The sequence below is a fragment of the Halichondria panicea genome, chromosome 7, assembly GCF_963675165.1.
Source record: "Halichondria panicea chromosome 7, odHalPani1.1, whole genome shotgun sequence".
NCBI classification, from domain to species: Eukaryota; Metazoa; Porifera; class Demospongiae; order Suberitida; family Halichondriidae; genus Halichondria; species Halichondria panicea.
Window position 1 is genome coordinate 3,578,792 of NC_087383.1, and position 18,901 is coordinate 3,597,692.

The 18,901-nt window shown below is 40.0% G+C and overlaps 4 protein-coding genes across 4 annotated transcripts; 2 read left to right on the forward strand and 2 right to left on the reverse strand.

Moving 5' to 3' along the window:
- Positions 1-2,386: 2,386 nt before the first annotated feature.
- On the reverse strand, positions 2,387-6,480 carry LOC135338709 (selenide, water dikinase 3-like). Its single transcript, XM_064534761.1, has 16 exons — positions 6,339-6,480; positions 5,530-5,595; positions 5,408-5,443; positions 5,323-5,341; positions 5,022-5,121; positions 4,896-4,929; positions 4,630-4,780; positions 4,408-4,519; positions 3,975-4,065; positions 3,807-3,852; positions 3,673-3,750; positions 3,424-3,531; positions 3,057-3,146; positions 2,891-2,949; positions 2,760-2,805; positions 2,387-2,678 (listed from the first exon to the last, which is right to left on the reverse strand). Exons 1-16 carry the CDS (start codon positions 6,378-6,380, stop codon positions 2,611-2,613), a joined length of 1,146 nt encoding a protein of 381 aa, XP_064390831.1. The 5' UTR covers positions 6,381-6,480; the 3' UTR covers positions 2,387-2,610.
- LOC135338711 (cytochrome c oxidase subunit 5A, mitochondrial-like) lies at positions 6,476-8,102 on the forward strand. The gene is made up of 3 exons (XM_064534764.1): positions 6,476-6,638; positions 6,903-7,245; positions 7,958-8,102. Coding segments are annotated over exons 1-3 (432 nt in total). The 5' UTR covers positions 6,476-6,550; the 3' UTR covers positions 7,959-8,102.
- Positions 8,103-8,144: 42 nt separating this feature from the next.
- On the reverse strand, positions 8,145-14,727 carry LOC135338708 (receptor-type tyrosine-protein phosphatase epsilon-like). The gene is made up of 19 exons (XM_064534760.1): positions 14,569-14,727; positions 13,811-13,978; positions 13,524-13,653; positions 13,294-13,394; positions 13,113-13,213; positions 12,957-13,050; positions 12,803-12,879; positions 12,711-12,747; positions 12,486-12,583; positions 12,197-12,325; positions 11,605-11,907; positions 11,135-11,293; positions 10,892-10,991; positions 10,758-10,831; positions 10,403-10,540; positions 10,062-10,208; positions 9,768-9,919; positions 9,365-9,500; positions 8,145-8,363 (listed from the first exon to the last, which is right to left on the reverse strand). The coding sequence occupies exons 1-19, from the start codon at positions 14,639-14,641 to the stop codon at positions 8,283-8,285; spliced, it is 2,298 nt and encodes a 765-aa protein (XP_064390830.1). The 5' UTR covers positions 14,642-14,727; the 3' UTR covers positions 8,145-8,282.
- LOC135338710 (small nuclear ribonucleoprotein-associated protein B'-like) lies at positions 14,720-18,467 on the forward strand. The gene is made up of 9 exons (XM_064534763.1): positions 14,720-14,852; positions 15,032-15,074; positions 15,432-15,689; positions 16,221-16,323; positions 16,647-16,721; positions 16,889-16,954; positions 17,352-17,453; positions 17,873-17,925; positions 18,273-18,467. The coding sequence occupies exons 2-8, from the start codon at positions 15,072-15,074 to the stop codon at positions 17,911-17,913; spliced, it is 648 nt and encodes a 215-aa protein (XP_064390833.1). The 5' UTR covers positions 14,720-14,852; positions 15,032-15,071; the 3' UTR covers positions 17,914-17,925; positions 18,273-18,467.
- Positions 18,468-18,901: the final 434 nt, after the last annotated feature.

Sequence of the window (18,901 nt, forward strand, 5' to 3'; positions counted from 1 at the left end):
GCAGTAATTTGAAGGGAGCTATAAATAAGTTGTTCACTAACTATAGATCTACTATGGTCAATATAGGCTTTACATGTAAGCAACTATTCTAGTGACATGCATGCAGTGCTTTGCAGTTTGCATGCAGCTAGATTTAATGCTAGATTTTAGTATTCAAATGGTTCGGGACAGGGGGGGTGGTATTACAAGACACCATTGTACTAATTGGCTACTCTAGCATATCTGGAACTTTTCTGTAGTGAAATATAGTGATTATTCTGTCTATAAAAACAGTTTTAACAGGTATATACAGTACCTAGCTATAGGGAATTTTATTACCAAACATTTTGCACCCACTATACAGTACCTAGCTATAGGGAATTTTATTACCAAACATTTTGCACCCACTATAGTCTTAAATGTGGTCAATTATAATGTTTTTTCATTGTGATATCTCTTGTCAACACAAGTGTACAACGGGAAAAATGCTAAGAAAAGTAGTGCTATACTAACTATAATTAAAATTAATGCAGAAAGAATAGCTGCACTCCCGTTTTAAACATAATTGGTTCCGTCTCACAATACCCTCTACATGTAGAACTAATAATGTACTTGATCATTTGCACTAGTCTAGCTCTTTTACATCATCAATACTGTGAGCTCACTCCAGAGGAAATGACTTTCACCACATTTCCCACGACAATTAGGAAGTAAGTTCTGCACTCTCACTCCAGGAGGAAATGACTTTTATCACATTTCTTTACAGCCTCATAGTGTTTCTTATGGGCCTACAAATGCACTGAAAAAAAAAGCAAAAAAAGCAAGCTTCAAATTCAGCATTCATAAAAGAAAAATCTACCAACTCAACAACAACTGAGGCTATAACCTCTCCACGAAATGGAAAACATTGCACTGCAATACCTTGGCAGTGGCTATGATGTCTTTGGAGAGTACGCTGATGGAGTCAGCATTAAGAAGATAATTTTTGATCTCACCAAAGTATCTGAAAAAGACATACGAGGAATCCCCAACACAAATGCCGATTACTTCTCAGTTAAAGGAGATAGTTACGAGGAATGCCAGAGCAGTCTCACTCGAAAAGTAAGCCTCGAAACGTCTTACGGTTTGTTTTATGGATCTGTGAAGACCTCCTTCAGTACTAACGACCTGTCTATTCAGGAAAGCTCTTTGTTTCTATCAAGCTTTTCATGCGCTACTCAATCTACAAGCTACAAGTTACGTCCAAGGGCTACATGTATCCTCAGGTTATTGAAGACTTCAACACTAAAGATAGAAGTGGCTGATCCAGCAATATGGCGCAGCAGTTGTGATGGGCTTTGTTTCTGGCAATGGAAGTGCAGAGATCACAGAGACTGTTAACAGCAAAGAATCGATTGCACCTCGCCGAGTTGTGGTTGTTGAAGGTGATCCACAGTATGCTCCAGGGCATTTGGACGAGTGGCAAGCTTTGGTTGAGGATGACCCATTCATGAATTTCACACCTAATGGTTTAGTTTGGATCTGGGATTTTTTCCCGGGAGCATAAAGAAAAGCTAGAGCAAGGTTTTGACGAGTTTGCTCGGGACAATGCTCTGAACATCAACAAGAGATATCTTGTACAATGCAAAACGGTGCAAGGGTACAAGTATGCCAGCGACCGAGGATCGGGAGCAGACAAAGACCTGGACTTGTACAAGCCGTCAACCTCAGACTCTTACAAGTATATGTTGGCATAAATGGAAACAGCAACAAAATAATCGTTAATTGTGCAAGAAATCTCAACAACTCATAGCGCAATTTGGGAGCCAACAGGATGGCAGCAAATTTGGATCGACAGAATTCAGGAAACGTCTGCGACTACAATGTCTGGTGTTTTCTGCCGATTCAGGATTCATAACCATAATCTGCCAAGTAAGAGTGAGGGTGCAGGTCTTGTGGTGGTACATAAATAACTTTTGACAAAAACCGATTTGGAAAAGAAAGAAGTTTGGAGTGACAAAGGAACTGGTGCTAAGTATGATTTCACCCTCAGACGTCTGCCCCATGATGCTGTACTGTGGCCATTAAAAACCACCGACCCAGCTTCAGGCATACTGCCTACCATGTACACTATCAAAGACAAAGACATGGTTTAATTATTCGTTGAACTTGCTGATAGATATTCATCCCTGTACTCAATTTAGCTGAACCACATCAATCTAGAGTTGGAACGCAATTGTTGGAAAATATTTGTGCCTAACTATATACATCAAGTTTTTAGTGTGTGCATGGCAACCTCGATGCTTTATCAATGTATGTGTTATAGGGGAGAGAGAGTACAATCATGCAATCACATAAATTATAATTATAGACATGCACCCTTCTGTCCACTCTCCACAATACATGCATGGCACCCCAATTAAATATCCTGATGTATTAATAAATCACACAACAAAACTGTAACAACTTTACAACAGAAAAATAAATTTGAGGTGTGGCATGATAATTAAGCATAACATACAGTAAGTTTCATCAGCTCATCAAATCAAGTTTCCTTGTTTTTTCGATGAGCTTCATTAACTGTACATATTATAATTATTATGTTCACAAAGATTATTACAGCTACACAGCGATGGTGTCCTTGCACACAGTTTATTGACAGAAGCTGTTATCGACGTCGACAACCTTTAGGTTAGCGCTGAGGTCAGCAGTACGATCACCTGTATATAGTTGTACAAACATTACATTTAACCGCAGGTACTGTCTTGCTGCACAATATTATGTTGACTATACATACATACCTGAAACAACATCTCCGATTATCCAATTCGGCATTCCATCAAGATCCTGGACGAAGGCACGCTCACATGAAGGACATACACAGATATCACATAGAATCTGATGTGTAAATACAAGTCATATTTTTCTGTACCTTTAGCTCACGACAGAAATCAACAGCCTTGTCCTTGGGAAGACACACGAGCAAGCCGCCTGATATGATGCACAAACAATTTACCAACATGCACCATACAACTGCATGTACGTCCTACGTACAGGCCCACGGAGTACTGGTTCACGAAAGCAGTACTATTGTTTACCTGATGTTTCGGCTGAGAAGCCGTCTCTAAGCTTGAAGTTGAGGCCTTTATCAATCATAGTGGTGGCCACTCCGTCCATGTGATCCAAAACTGCGAACAGTGTGTGAGTTAATCATAATCATAATCAGGGTGGTTTGGGGACCAAGGCATAATGATAACACAGAGGGAAGTTGGTAATGATCCACATGCAACACATGTACTTGACATGAATTATTGTAAATGTGTACATGCTGATGTTCATTGTGAAAGGCTCAGTACACTAATGCAAAGGTCAGCTAGTGCATGCTTGTTGTACGATTGGGAGGAAAAGCAGCTACATGTACTTATTAATCAGGGCATGAAGTTAGCATGTTAGGAGTTGACTTACTTGGTAGAGTGTGTATGTTGAAGGCTACAGGACCTTTTTGACAACTGGCTAAGTTTCTGGCATGACCAAGGATGCCAAATCCAGTGACATCAGTAGCACCATGAGCACCTAGTGAAAGAGATATTATATATGAAACAACACAGAATTACAAGGACCCCCACAATCCAGAATCGAAAACAACCATACCAATAAGGAAAGAATTCGTATACGTACACATAAAAGTAGAATAGCTACGTATGCACTACTAACCATATTTGTGCATGAGTCTTGCTCCGTTCCTATTCAGATGAGCCATAGAGTACATAGCGGCCTCATATGCTTCAGTGACTAAGGGTAGAGCATAATAATTATAGTTATAACACGTTCCACAAATTGTGTTTTACCTTGCTCTTTAGTGATCACATCTTTTATCTTTTCCCAAGAGTTTGGCTGTGAGAAAACGTACAATTGTGCTAGACGAAAAGAACTACGAATGCTACACTGCATAGACAATTGTGGAATTGCACGGATTCAATCCTGACTATCACATTGTCACATGATTACAAGCTTACATCGTCCAACCATTGGATGGCATTGACGGCTATCTGAGTGCCCAGTGGTTTGGTGAGCACCAATACATCACCTTCTTGAGCCTGCGTGGGCCTGAGGCAATGGAAAAGAAAGTACATCTACGCATACAGTATCATATTCAGGGTCTGTATGTACGTGTATATGATCACTAGCTGTATACATGTGTTGGGATGATTGCAACTAAAGGGAACATCGCCTAAAGCATTGCACCTGGCAGGTAATAAGGACGACATCTACATTGAATGCACTTTGAGAGTGTCTGTAACCTCACACTGGTTTAATAGTCGAGATTTAAAAAAAATGGAACCATGTTACCATTAAACTATGGGGAGCCTGTAGAAGTCAAGGCGATATAATTCGTACCTAATGTACATGTACTAAGTGTAAGCTTTCAAATTGACTACATGAGCTCACATTATGTACTCTGACTCGAGGCACACACCCGTAGCGACGCCCCCAATGATGAACCAGGGGTTTATGACTGTCTGTCCTCCATTGCACGAACTGCCAGCCTCAGTGCACAGGTCTGTGTGAGGAGAATGAGGTGATAATTAATCAGTGTACAAAACAGTAACACATGTATAGAAACTACATGTATGACTGCAGGTTAACGTCACATTTACTACACGTATATACCATTGAATCCCTTAATGACAAGGGGTGTGACAATATCCCTCTCTCTGTTAGTCAGCTTCTCACTCAATCCCAGCAGCATGAGCATATTGTCACAGTCAGTCACCCCCATGGCATACAGGTCACTGAGCACGTTAGCACACGCTATCTTCCCCTGAAAACATTTTGTTTGTGTAACTGGCGGGGGTTTATGAGTGAACGCTACTGTAACAGTGATTGGCAGCACATGACACTGACTAACAATCATACATACGTATATAACACCACACCTGCATGTAAGGATCTTCTACCAGCGGATAGAAGCTAGGGGAAATGGTTAAGAAAATAATGTCCAGCAAAAAGTGCAAATCATAGCCACACATGCAAGCCTCACACACACCAAACTGCAAGGATACAAGTCAGTGGTCTGCACCAGATGAATCCCCTTGTGTCTGGTTGGCAGCACACAGCAATCCAGCCCCACCCCTATACTCTCCCCGTCCGGCCGCGAAAGTCCTGAGAGGGCGGGTAGTAACGTACAATCGAAATTGTGCACCAGATGCAATCTATGTAGATTTTAGATAAATTTGTGATAGACACTTTAAATGAAGTATCTATAATAGTTACTGAATGGAGATAATTAACGAAGTACAGAGGAATGGTAGGATTCATGTGCCATACCAGAAGCACAACTCAGCAACCACTAGACGTACTCACCCTCCAGGAGTTTCACCAGCTATCAAAAATGTGTGCAAGAGAAGTGTGAATCAGTGTACACGAACATTCATAGCTGTTTACTGACCTCCTCCTGGGGGACTTTGCAGCCTCATCCCTTCAACTGCATGATCAATGTAACACAATATCATGTAGTGATCGTCTACTTTATAATTATGCAATAGCTGGGGGGCATACTTCATTGCTTACCCTGGTGTAGTTGGTGAGCTTGAAGCGCTCTCCTAGACCATGCTCAACAGGATTGAACAATGGTCGCTACGAAAATACAATACATGTTATATCTGCATGTATTCATAACATTTGTTACAATCAGCAATACGTAAATATAATTATGCATAGTCAAAACAGTTGGAGTAGAAGAGGGCATTGTGAGACTGTACCAATTATATGAGCTAGCCAGCTTTTTAAAGGATTTACAGCTATTTCTAGTATAATGTATATGCCAATAAATACACGTACGTATGGCAAGCCAGGCAAGTAACAAAAATTATGCTTATGTAGCTTTGTCCAGGGGTAAGCTCATCAGCTCTCCAGATAACGGGTAAGTTTACTTAGGGGGGAGAAATGTACCTCGGAGTAAGATCATTCCCGGGAGGTGGAGAAATCTATCCCGGGGAAAACCTGGGACACGTATTCTCGAGCATACTCAGTAGTGTGCCATTAGGAACTACCGCCATGATCATTTAATGTCTCTGACGGGAGGTCGGGTTGCAAACTTATCTGAGATTTGTTCTGCAGAAGTGTGACCTGACCAACCACGTGAAAAATGCTGCAATCTGATAGGCGCCCTATAGTGGCGACAGAACAAATCCAAGATAAGTTTGCAACCCGGCCTCCCGTTAGGGATGGTCGGGCCACGCCCAACTAGGTCAACCACTGCTGCTCTTATGCAAATACCAAAGGCCAAGGATATATATCAAACCAAGGATAGAGGATCCTACAGGATAACATATGCATACATCATACTTATAGTGACTAATGTGTCGCTGTTTCATCACCTTTATTTTCCTCTTCTTGTCTTCTGGGGGGCTAGAGGCCATGCTTTAAGTAGTTTGAAAATGATCGTCTCGACAAAAATCACAGTAGTCAGAGTAGAAATATTATTTTTACACAGACGATCATATCCGAATTTGCTTACATTGCTCACGTGATAAGTGACCTTGTGACCTCCACTGGTTGCTTTTCTCTGTTTTGTTGAGCTAGAGCAGATATGAGTGCTTTAAGACTGGCTTGGAGAATTGCCCCTAGAGTGACAGCTCTGAGAGTGGCCTGTACAGCTAGAGCGGCACCAGTGGCAAGTGAGTCAACTGTACTGTGTGTTGTACTACAGTTGTAGTGAAATTTTTGGCCAAGTATTCTCTGGAAGTTATGATTTATGTATGATAGTGTAAGAGGTGCTGTTTTATTTATAGCTAGCTAGTTTTATGTACTGTACAACTTTTAGTTGAAATATTAGTTTTTGACAAGCTAATATTCCAAATAGTGAGCATCACCTAGATTTTCATCGCTATAAAATACATACATACTTATAAAGTACAGTGACTCATATATTATGCCTGTAGCCCAGTGGCGAGGGTATGGCTCCAAAGGACCCCAGGAGACAGACGAGGAGTTTGATGCCAGGTGGGAGAAGTACTTCAACCAAGAGGACATAGACTCATGGGATCTACGCAGAGGACTCAACGAACTCTACGGTCATGATCTCGTCCCAGACCCAAAGATAGTGAGGGCTATGTTGAAGGCGGCTCGTCGACTGGATGATGTTTCCATGGCAATTCGTATATTGGAATCCGTCAAGTCTAAAGCTGCCGGCGATAATGCTGTGTACTCACATGTGATGGATGCAGTCAAACCCACCTTGGTGGAGCTGGGGCTTAACACTCCAGAAGAGCTTGGAATAGCCTAGTACGTGTTGTAGTGTTAACGTTGATTAATGTGATTGTATAATATTATTGAGAAAATTTGGCGAATAAATTATTTAGTGTTGGCTTTTTTTATTGGAATCTCAGGCGTAGCTAGCTACTATGTCAATGATGTTGCGTCTGTCGCTTATCTTTGTAGTATTGGCAATTAATCCTCAGTAAAAATTGCCAAATTTTCTCGTTATAATTATGGTAGTTCCATTGTTATCTCTTAAGCTGAGTTCTATGGAGGTGGATTGTTCGTAAATTTGTGCTTGATAGGTCATTCATTACCAATTCCTCACAATATAATTTATAACATCCCTTTATAATTATGTGTGTAATGCTGTTATCGATGCATGGATTTGTTCTTTCGTCAGTGTTATGGTTTGTCGTTTAACGGGATACCTTAAGGGGACATATTTTCACAGGTAGATTTGTTTGCGTTTTCACTGTTTAGCTCATTTTGCTGGTATTTAAATCCCGCTCAAGTTTTGAATTTTATTATTCATAGCGTTTCTAATTACTCGCAAGTGGTTTTAATGAGTTCATTGCATTTTCCAATTATCTTCAAGTACAGTTTTTTTACTCTCATTCGCACTCGCGAAAATATGTCACCTTAACATAGTCGTTTACGGGATATGCATGACTGAGAATGTTGTTGCCCTAGCGGCGGTTTACAGCTTCACTGTACATAATTTTCTCCCAATTTACAGGATCGTCCTTCATTCTGTATAGACTGCCTTTTGGTGAACACTGCAGTAGATTTGGCATGTTGTGCATTATTTAGCTAATAGCTTTTGTTATTTATGTGTCTTAACGTGCTATTTACATCTTCTAATGGAAAATTGTTGAAAAGAATTGTAATTGCGCATACATGGCTGCGTGCATGGGAATCTGAAGCATGAAAGAAATTGATGCTTAAAACTAAAGTAAAAAGTTTGGTGATGAACATTGTTTGGTGATGAAACACACTCTACCGTATACATGTACAATAATTGCTAGCTGTATAATTATGCAGTTCTTTCGTGCATTTGAGTTCTATTTAATTTTGAAGTTGGCATATCGATCAAATGTGTCAAGGTAGTCGGCCAGTGTTTGATAGCAGAAGATGAGTTGCTCCTATATTAGGAAGCGGAAAATTAATATTCAGTCCTATATATAATTATATATACTGTACATGCATTGAGTTAATGCGCATGCATGCATGCATGTATACAGTACACTGCATAGGGGGAGAATGATCAATATATATATAGGAAAGGTGATTGAGCATGCATATGCGCATGCATGGTACTGAAATACTGTTACTAGAGTATTTTGCAGGTGAAAAACCTTTGAGATTGAGCCAAATCAGCAGAAAAATTGACCCTTTGTGATCTAGCTATTGCATTCTGCATGCAAGGATCGTGTGTATTAGAGACCCTGACAAATGATGCTCGGAATAATTAGAATAATTGGGCATGAATGTTCATTTTGGTAAAGATCATTATATTAAATTTTGCATAACGATGTTCTCAAGGTAAAACTGATGGCTGAAGGTATGTAAACATTATGGATCAGTTCAAGTCAGCAAGATAACACTGAGAACCATGATATATTAATGATGTCATGTGTCAGTTGTGTGCTGTGTTTGTCTACGTCTTAATTTTGTCTGCTACATTTTTTGGGAAAAATCAGAGAATAATCGGATTTTTATGAGAATAATACTCTAATGGTGGAAAAAAAAGCATTATTTATCTAGTATATTACCAGTATACTAAATATTAATTAGCTTAGCGATTTTATTGTTGCAAATTGATCGCAAAGTTCGTGTATGTTTGAAGCTCGCAAAACATTTTAGTAATACGGTGAGGCCACTCCAAGTGATACTCTGGTTTCTGGTCCTGAAGTTTCTCTAATTACATCCGGACCGGGCGGCTTTTGTCATTATGTTTAGTTATGTCTAGTTTAACCTTATGTATCTCAAATGTATGTCATTGTCACACTATTTTGTGTAATGAGATAGAAATAGAAATCCAAGAATAAAATCTGATGCAGGCGGTGGACCAGAAACAAGAGTATCACTTGGAGTACGTACGGGGAAATGCCTGGGATTACAGCATTTGTGTTAAAGTTCTCACCGCGTTCTCCACCATGCATGGTCGTTGCAGTCTCATGGCTTTGATACACTGGAACACATCACAGATGCTCTCTGTCTTTATCCTCTCCAGTTGAGAGAAAATGGTAATAAACGTTCCAGTACGGCCCATTCCATCACTGCAAGCATAACAGATTATAATTATTATGGGTAATTGAATCACTTTGAAAGCATAAACGAGAAGATTTGTCACAGCAAAAAAGACTACCTGGAGCAGTTTGTTTTCTCAACAGCTTAAATTTTAAGCTTATTGACTCATAACTGTGACTCGGAGTCCTAAAATTCAGTTGTAATAATTTTAGGTGAATGAAAAAGAAAAATTGAGAGAAAAGAAATAGTTGAGTATAATCCCAGAGCCTTAGCTGCAGTTTGTCACAGTAACTTACTTGCAGCACACAGTGATTGCCTGGTTCCCTGTGCTGCGTTGAATCTTGAGGAGTGAGTCGATGATTTGAAGCACTGATTTAGTAGTGGGCACCTCTTTCAATGTCCAGTTACAGTGCTGCACTTGATTCACCACCAGATAGTCAACCACCCCCTGCAGTTATTTAAGAGCTGAATTTAGTGATTATACCGGTGTACTACATTGTATTTCTCTTTATGTTTTCCGAGCCGAGCTAATTTCTACTTTTTAGATTATTATATAGTTAAAGTTTGCTTGTGTTGCTGCATGCCCTTACTGGAACGTGGTACTGTGTGTCCTCTCGTAGCTCCAGTTTCCTTATAATAAAGTCCTCATGGACCTCTTCACTGAGAAACTTTATCTTCAGCTTCCCGTACAGAGTTGATTCCTGGACCTCAGCAGGCCAGTATACACAGTGTTCTTCCTATTATATACGTGCACATGCATGTATGGAGTAAATATATAATTATGTATACAAAGCACTCAACGTCTGCCTCACTTATTGAAATGCTCAATATATATAATTATATGTCTCATAGACAAAACTAAGAATTGAAATTAAGTGTGAGAGGATGTAATTGCACATTGAAGGTATAATACATCTGCACGTACACGTACCTCAGGCTCTTCCTTCTGTATGTCACTGAGCATCACGATGGCCCTGCACTTGTTCTCCCAGACCATCTTCCAGAAGTCAGTTACAGTAGCCTTCAGAGGAGTCTGAGTAGCAATGAACGCCTTCTGTTGCTTGTAGCCCTATATAGACACACATCGTGACGGCACGCAAGCACATCAACACAGATAAACGCGAAGCAGTTTATTATAGCCATGCATGGGAGACGGCAAATTCTCCAATGGGCATGAAACTATTTGTACGTTGATGTTTTCATGCATGCATAAAGTACATGCATGTGTCCTTACTGTATATAAAATTGGTAAAATCAACTTAATTAAGACATGCGATCAAACTTACATCGATAAAGCTGGCGTTTATGTAGTCAGATCCTTTCACTGCTGATGGCTTCATAGCAACTCGACAGACATTGTCTGCATAACAGGGTGGTTTACATAAATGAAAAAAACAACACTTTTAGTATAGTTTCTTACAGGGTATTCTCTGGGGATATCTATTCTTCTTTGCATTGTAAGGTTTCTTTCCCTCGGTGCAGTTGATTGCATTAAGCTTGCAGGACACTGTCTCCAAAACCTGTATAAATTGTACAGAAGTGGTTTATAGCTTTAATAAATTCGCTGAAACAGATCCTACTGTTTACTATTTAAATTGAATATGGTATATAATTATGATGGCTATGCATTGCTCAACTGGTAGTTATAATTATGTTGTAGCACCTGGAATTGTTGATCAAATTGAGTGATGTATTCATCGTCAGTGTCAGTGGTAAGCCTGTTGAGTTTTGTAATGGCAATCCTCAGGTTAGCCACGGCAATGGACGTGTCTCCACAAGTGATGTACTCCTCCAGAGCTTCATGGATGAATATGTACTGCTCCTAATTATCATAATTATGACATTGATAAAAGTGCATGCCACTGGTTCACAATGTGTATAAAAGCAAATCGAAGTACACAAAACGTTAATACTCTTGATCTCAGTGTATACATGACACGTACTTTCTTTACAGTCATTTCACCCATGAAGGTATATAGCTATACATCCATGTTGCATGTGTTTGTTTATAAGTTTCACTTTTGACACAATCTCATTGAATAAGAGTAAACATCTAGCTTTTCAATTCCCTCATCAAAAACTGATTAATGTACATGCAGTAACACCACAATAATTATACCCCCAAACCCTGACCTCAGTTTGCACCATGAGTGGTCTATTATTCCTCATTCGCCTGATGAAAGGTAAGATGTCCAGTGTGGTTTCTGTCTTCATCATGTGAATCATACTGTCCAGTGTAATGAATGTACCAGTGCGACCCACGCCGGCACTGCAGTGTACCAGGAGGGGAGAGGAGTTGAAAAAAGGATGATGTCGCCTCACTCGTTGAATGAAATGGATGAGGCTGGTCTTGTCAACTGGTACCCCGTGATCAGGCCAGACAGAGAAATGATAATGGGTCACTATTAGTGGGACACAGCTCTCAGGATCCATTTTCTACATGGTGACAATATCACTTTTATACATTAGGAAGGTTCATGCGACCGTATATATATACCGCGGGTTTTGAATGCAAAACTCTTTTGATTGCGAATCGCGAGTTTTTGCAAACGAAAGATTCACAAAGGAGAGCATACTAATACAATTAACGTTCTCATGCAATTTACGAAACGAATTCATGTTTTTACAGTGACAATCAAACCCGATGTATAAGGTGTATGCACCATTGCTATCATTCAGGAACACCGAGACGCATGTGTCTATACAGATTATAGTTTACACTTACGTTCTCCACTTTCATGATTTTAACCTTGTACTCTGCAAAAGGGATGAGCTCGGTGAGTGTAACAACAAGACTGAACCCAACGTCCCACGGTTCATTGGCTGTTGAAGGCCAGTACTTCTGACACTTCTCCTGCATTTGGTCATCAGTCAAGAGTATAGCTATAATAGACTATGTATTAGTGTTAGGGTCATGCAAGTTAGTCACTCAAAATCTACCTCAGCTGCATGGATTTTCAAATCTCAATTCGAATCGTTAGGTTGTACATATACCACACACGTATTTTACAGACCTTTCCAGATTCCACAGTCTCTGTTAACATGATGATAGTGGTAAGTTTTAGCTCCCAGATCATCCTCCAGAAATCAGCTATAGTATTAGGTAAAGGACCTATACATGTAGAAAAAAGTTTACGATATCGCCCAATTTTTTAGAGCCAATTCAGGATTAGGTATGCATGGTGAACAAACAATTATCATGCATATTATAAGAGCACCAATAATTATAGTTCACTCACCTTGAGCAGCAATGTAGGCATTTCCCCTGTCATAGCCCTGTGTATGGTATACAAGTGATGATTTAATAATACTATACTTAGCTTTCTCTCACGTCAATGTAGCTGGCATTAATGTAGTCAGTTGCTGGATCATCATCAACGTTAGAGAGAATAACTCTGGAGGAATCAACTGCCATGCATAGACAGTTGTAGGTGAAACATTACATCATCATCATTGCTGTGGTATATATAATTATTATAGCTTACATGGATAGACGTTGTCAAATCTGTTTTTAGCATCATTTACATACATCTTTGACACAGTGTACGGTGGCTTCTTTCGAGTGATCGTAGCCAGATTCTGATATGATCAGAGAGCATAATTAAATGCATTAATTCAGTTGCATATACACAATAACTTGCATCAAAGTCCTCTTCAAAGCCACTGTTAGCATTAAGTCTCAACGTATTCACGTAGCTTGTGAACTCAGTGATTGGGATAATCTTCTCACAAAGCAGTAAATCTGTCACAACATTGTGACAGGCATTAATATATAGGTGAGCTACATCATACAAGTATATATATATATCTTTTCAAACTGACCTTCGTTAATGCTCTCATCAGGTTGAATGATGGAGAGGGTAAAAGTGTGGGTATCACTCTTATCATAAGTCCTAAAGCTTCTAGATTTCTTGGAGCGCCCTCTGCATGCATGTGAGGGGAATTGCAGAACACATGCAGGATTCATGCTTGCATGCATGCATGTATATGGACGTTGATTATCAATAACATGCGTCAATTAAGGGCACGTGGAACAATTTATTTCTGCAAACCTTGCTATTGCTATGAGGCAGAAGCAAACAAACAGCAGAATGAGACCCAGGCCTCCAGCTCCACCATAGATAAGGTATCTGTTCAGTGGAATGCTCCAAAACAAGTCAAAGCCAGTCGGAGGATCTGTGGCTGCAAAAAGTGGCGGAGAATTAGCAAGAAAACATTTTGTAATCACAATAATTGTAATACCTAGAGTTCAGCTCAGCTACAATTCATGCCAAAGGGGATTGACTAGATATTGATACAAACTTAAGCTGGGTCGGTCAATATATAATATAATTATTACTCGGATCCTCTGTAGGTTGTGTTGTAGACGAAGTAGGCGACTGAGTTGTCTGTACTCTTGTTTCAAAAGTTTGTATCGTTGTTGTTGGGGATTGTGTTTCAGTAGGAGCAATAAGTGTAGTAGCCGTGGATATTTTTGAAGTAGTATTCATTTCTGTCTCAGCTGATACTGTAACATGTCAATTAATAATTAGATGTGAATGAAAAAAGAATAAAGTGGGGGCACTGAAAGTTACTTAAACGAGCACACATTTGACAATACGTTAGTCTTCCCAAATTACTTAGATTTACTAAATCGGCTCCGTACTGAAAGTAAACAGTTATCCCCTCAACAAAACTATATTGTTAAAGGTCCCATTTTACAAGGAATATATGACTTTCAGTGAATGCATGTTCCGTCAGTCCTATATACAAATGTGAAAAAACAACTACCATATAGTGGGTAATTGACATTGATTCAAACCCATTAATATTTGTATATAATTTCGCAGTTTTAATCTTCATCTTTGCATACAAAATACACTGTACGAATATAAGGTAAGCAATACACTTAAAACATTTAATGCCGTCTACCAACACTCTCAATTTCGTGTACAAATGCATAAGCTAGAGGATAAAAAAACCGTATCTAGGAGATAACAACTTGTATAAATCATGCATGCTGTGTCACTAATGTACCAAGTATTATATACACAAGCAAGCTCGGTGTTGAACCATTTCTGATCAACATGCTGTGCTATTATTGTTTATAGACAATACCTGTGAATGCTGAGTTTATCAGCAGCTGCATCAAGAGCATCCCCAGCATTCTGTAGAAAATTCTGCACACCATATCAGAGCCTCAGCAACTTTCATCAGTTCATGCAATTTGAGCTACTGAGAGCTTGGATCAGGCTATATCAAGTGGGTGGGGCTGATCTGTGCAAAGCCGGATATGAGAATACGATTGCAGCGACCACGTGTCAAACGTTTTTTCTTCGTAGTTCAGCCAAGCAACTCTCTGTCTCCACTGCATGCAGGGTTTAATTCTGCTAGATAATTAGGTAAGACGTGTTATTCAAGACTAGAGTTGGAAATAAACTGTTTGTTTGTTTGCTGCATTTAGTAGTACAGTAGAACAGCAAAATTTCTTTCAATTGGTGCACACTGAATGTCAGTACTTTGTAGTACGTATATATTATGTACGTAGAGCTGTCTGTAACCATGATTGTTGTATTTGCAGTGTGATTTATTCCCTTGGTTGAGTATCGAACCTGCTCACAATGGTAAGTGAAATATAATATAGCTACATATACAGTATAGTACCGTTTAAAGCGACACGTTTAAATAATCACGATTCCAGAGGTCGCTTCTTTTGGAGGTTGTTAAAGACCTGGTGTCGTTTATTTAGAGGGTCGCATCTAATTGGAGGTAACTCCACCTAGTCTATTTGCCTCGATTTCAGGCTGCATAAATAATCTGTATTCCATTAGGCTATAACCGAGGCTAGGGTGTGGCTCTCATTTAAGGATTGGAGAGGTGTGGCTAAGATAGAGGGGCATTTGTGTTTGTAGCACAAACAGAATAATTATTGTAATCTGCCGATACCTCACCATTCTCTATTATCCCTTTCTCCCTCGCAGCTTGGTAAGAGTGCCAAGTTGATTCAACACATAGACCACAGAGTGAGAATCATTCTCCTCGATGGACGTACCTTTGTCGGAACGTTCCTAGCATTTGACCGCCATCTTAACTTGGTTCTCTCTGATTGCGATGAATTTCGGAGGGTAAGAGCATCGGGTCAGAAAGTGGAGAGAGAGGAGAAGAGAACATTGGGGCTAGTTCTGCTGCGTGGGATGAACCTCGTCTCGCTAACCGTCGAGGGACCACCCCCCACTAAGGTAGATTGGACGAGTGCGTGCTACATGTACATCTCACTCATAATAATTATAGTTTAATTTCAATTTCATTCAGGTGTTATTTTGTGGCTTGCATGTACATAATATTTATTATGAGCGGCACATTGTTTGCATTCCAGCTTTTATTTATGCATGTTTTTAGTTGTGTGTGTACATGTAACTGGTGTTTGCATTTTCAAATATCGTATTACTGAATGTTTTGCGAAACATAAAACATATGCGAACTTTGCGAGCGTTCATCACTTTGCAAAAATAAAATCGCAAAACCTACGCACGATCTTTGCCTGAACGCAATAGCAAGATAGCAATTTTTCTGCTTAAAGGTTTTCACCAGCAATAGTAATACGGTGTATACATTGAATTGCATTTTTGTATGGCATTGTTTAGTGTGCATGATTTATGTACATGTCCTCTCTGTCACCTCTCTAGAAGCACTACATTACACAACTAGTCATTACACATTATGATCAGTGACGTACTTAAAATGCATTCAATCACGTTATTGACATGTAGGATCGGAGACGAGGTGTCAAGAGTGGAGGCGCTCCAGGTGGTCCTGGAATGGGCCGGGCAGCTGGACGAGGCGTTCCCATGGGAGTAGGGGCTGCACCCGCTGGTCAGTTCGTGGGGGGGGGGGGGGGGTACTGTGTATGCTTAGTAGTCAATGCATTGCAATTCAGTGATATGCCCAGCATTTTCGAAGTGGCTATTTTCAACCTACACTTCTCAATCTCATTCAATACATGTACGTTACTAACAAGAGTAGATTCTACTCTCGGTAGTAAACTAGGCCTAAAAAGGTGGTTGTTTTCCCCTGTCATGGTTAACACCAACCACCAGTCCACCGACCAGTGTAGGCACATCCCTGACAATTACAATTTTAAATTTGTCTTTGATTTGTTGTTGCTTGAAAATTAATGTGACACACTCGCCCTACAGGACTGACTGGGCCAGTGAGAGGAGTGGGCGGACCCAGTGCACAAGCCATGAACCCTCAGGCCGGAGCCGCAGCCTGTATGTTGTCGATGTAGACCACCTATATAAATAATTCATACTTTTTGTCTTCTGTAAGCCCAGATCTTGCATGTGTTTAATATTCTAATGTCATAGATTTTCTATATACACACACACACATTGAATTGTGAAAATGTCACTCAGATTAACTGTGAACTTCCCTGCAGCATCCGGTCCCCAGACGTACAACCTACCCCCTGCTGGCATGCCTCCTCATGGACCACCACCAGGAAGTGAGTGTTTTGGAACTGCAATGATATTTTAGTACCTCTAGAATCGGATTATGTCGTACATAGTAGTTGTACATAAATAAGTCATTGTATCTCAGTATCAGGGTTTCATCTAGGATTAAAGTTTGGTTTACACACGCCGCAAAATGTTCGGCCACTCTCACATTTGTTTACCACACCCCCTATTATATGCTAGTGCATCACAGTAGATCTAGTTACATTGGGGGGGGAGGTTCACCCCCCCCCCACTAGATGAAACCCTGAGTATGCAGCTTCCAAATACTGTCAATAGTGCAGTTCAGAGTTCAGTACATGTACGTACACTTTGCATGTACACTGTAATGTGCTGACATTGTGAATTCATGTTGATGCTTTCTCTCTCCAAACCTGCACCACCCAGTGAGAATGCCGCCTCCTGGGATGCCCCCTCCGATGATGGGGCGTGGCATGCCCCCTCCTGGTATGCTTCCCCCGGGAATGATGCCACCACCAGGAATGAGAGGTGAGATACATTTTGAAGAGCTTTGCTTTCATCTCTGTACATGTGGACCTTATTTTTTGGGGGGGGGGGTGACGTGACTCCACTGTACTGTTAGCCTAACTCCGGTCCCAGTATACATGTACATGTCAGCTGGCGCTATTTTTGCTAACTCTGTTGTGATCCTAGTCTCAGTACATGTGCATGTCTGGCCATTGCACAACAGCTGTCTTCAAAACCATTGTCATAGCGTTTTTATATGATTTTCCTCTGTAGATCTATGTAGTTTATTATCATTGATCCTGTTACGTTTTCATCTTCATAAACACTACTGCTTTTCACATACTTATATGGCACTCTGGTTGTGAGATGATGTTATAATGTACAACAGTTTAGCACTAATCAGTTCTCTAGTTATTACTGCCACCCCTCCTTTATCCCAGGTCCCCCTCCACCTGGCATGAGGCCCCCTCACCCACACTAAACACCCATAATGGTGAGTATTACTGATTAGCACGATATTTGTCAAAAGATGTACAAGGTACGAACCACACGTGTACGATCGTAGCAGAATCCCATTTTTATAAAATCCACCCACAAAACACTATACAAATGTACATGTACACAAGTCAAACATTTAAGCTCCTCTCCCATGACATTCAAATACATTTTGAAGAAACAAAACATGCCCCGAAGCGTTTAGTACAGCAGTTCTTGAATTCTCGTTAAAATGCATGACTGTACTGCACCACAGTATTGCTTGATTGAGTGAGAGCATGTTAACATCGTTTGATTTTATACAGTACCTGTTATCTTTACCCTCCTTATTTCTCTCTCGTGCAGAGTGGTGTAATCTTTGACAAGGCAGTGGAGCTGCTCAACTTCATACTTTATTGGCTATACTATCTCACTCATGCATGAACGTTTACTACTTAGTCTGCTTTTATACATGTACGTCCATGACACTTGATTTTGTTCACTTTTACTATGACTTGTGTTCAGTGCAAATTTCTCAATAACAATAATTATTGTTGTGGATTTCCATGTAAAGTGGTTAAGTGTGCACATAATGCAGCGAAGTATACCATGTATATTACTGCATGCATGGTAAGGACCTATTGATGCTCCAACTACTGACTAGGTACGTATAGCATGTCACTATACTTATGGGATGCCAAAAAAGCATTGATATTTTCAAAGTAACTATGCATGTGCCTCTCTTAATTTCTATTTATCAGTATCGATAGCTCTGTTTCGATATACAGAGTGACGTGCTTGCCTCTCTTCCTATTAAAATTTGACCTCCAATTCTAAATCTGACCTATTTAATACACCCGAACTCGTATTTACTATAAATCAGACCTCTTTATCTCTTTCTATCATTAATTCCGAGCAAAGCGACTCAGGCCATGCAAAGCCAATTTGTAGTTTCTCAACCTTTTGTCATCATTAGAGGCATATGAATTTGTATG

What these genes read in the sequence shown, in the direction of transcription:
- LOC135338711 (XM_064534764.1), top strand. Translation starts at nt 6,551, where the DNA reads ATGAGTGCTTTAAGACTGGCTTGGAGAATTGCCCCTAGAGTGACAGCT. An exon ending in TAGAGCGGCACCAGTGGCAA is followed by an intron (nt 6,639 to 6,902) that starts GTGAGTCAACTG and finishes TTATGCCTGTAG; the next exon opens with CCCAGTGGCGAGGGTATGGC.
- LOC135338708 (XM_064534760.1), bottom strand. Translation starts at nt 14,641, where the DNA reads ATGGTGTGCAGAATTTTCTACAGAATGCTGGGGATGCTCTTGATGCAG. An exon ending in GATAAACTCAGCATTCACAG is followed by an intron (nt 13,979 to 14,568) that starts GTATTGTCTATA and finishes GACATGTTACAG; the next exon opens with TATCAGCTGAGACAGAAATG. An exon ending in TAAACGCCAGCTTTATCGAT is followed by an intron (nt 10,541 to 10,757) that starts GTAAGTTTGATC and finishes GTGTCTATATAG; the next exon opens with GGCTACAAGCAACAGAAGGC.
- LOC135338710 (XM_064534763.1), top strand. An exon ending in TCATGGACCACCACCAGGAA is followed by an intron (nt 16,955 to 17,351) that starts GTGAGTGTTTTG and finishes TGCACCACCCAG; the next exon opens with TGAGAATGCCGCCTCCTGGG. An exon ending in GCCACCACCAGGAATGAGAG is followed by an intron (nt 17,454 to 17,872) that starts GTGAGATACATT and finishes CCTTTATCCCAG; the next exon opens with GTCCCCCTCCACCTGGCATG.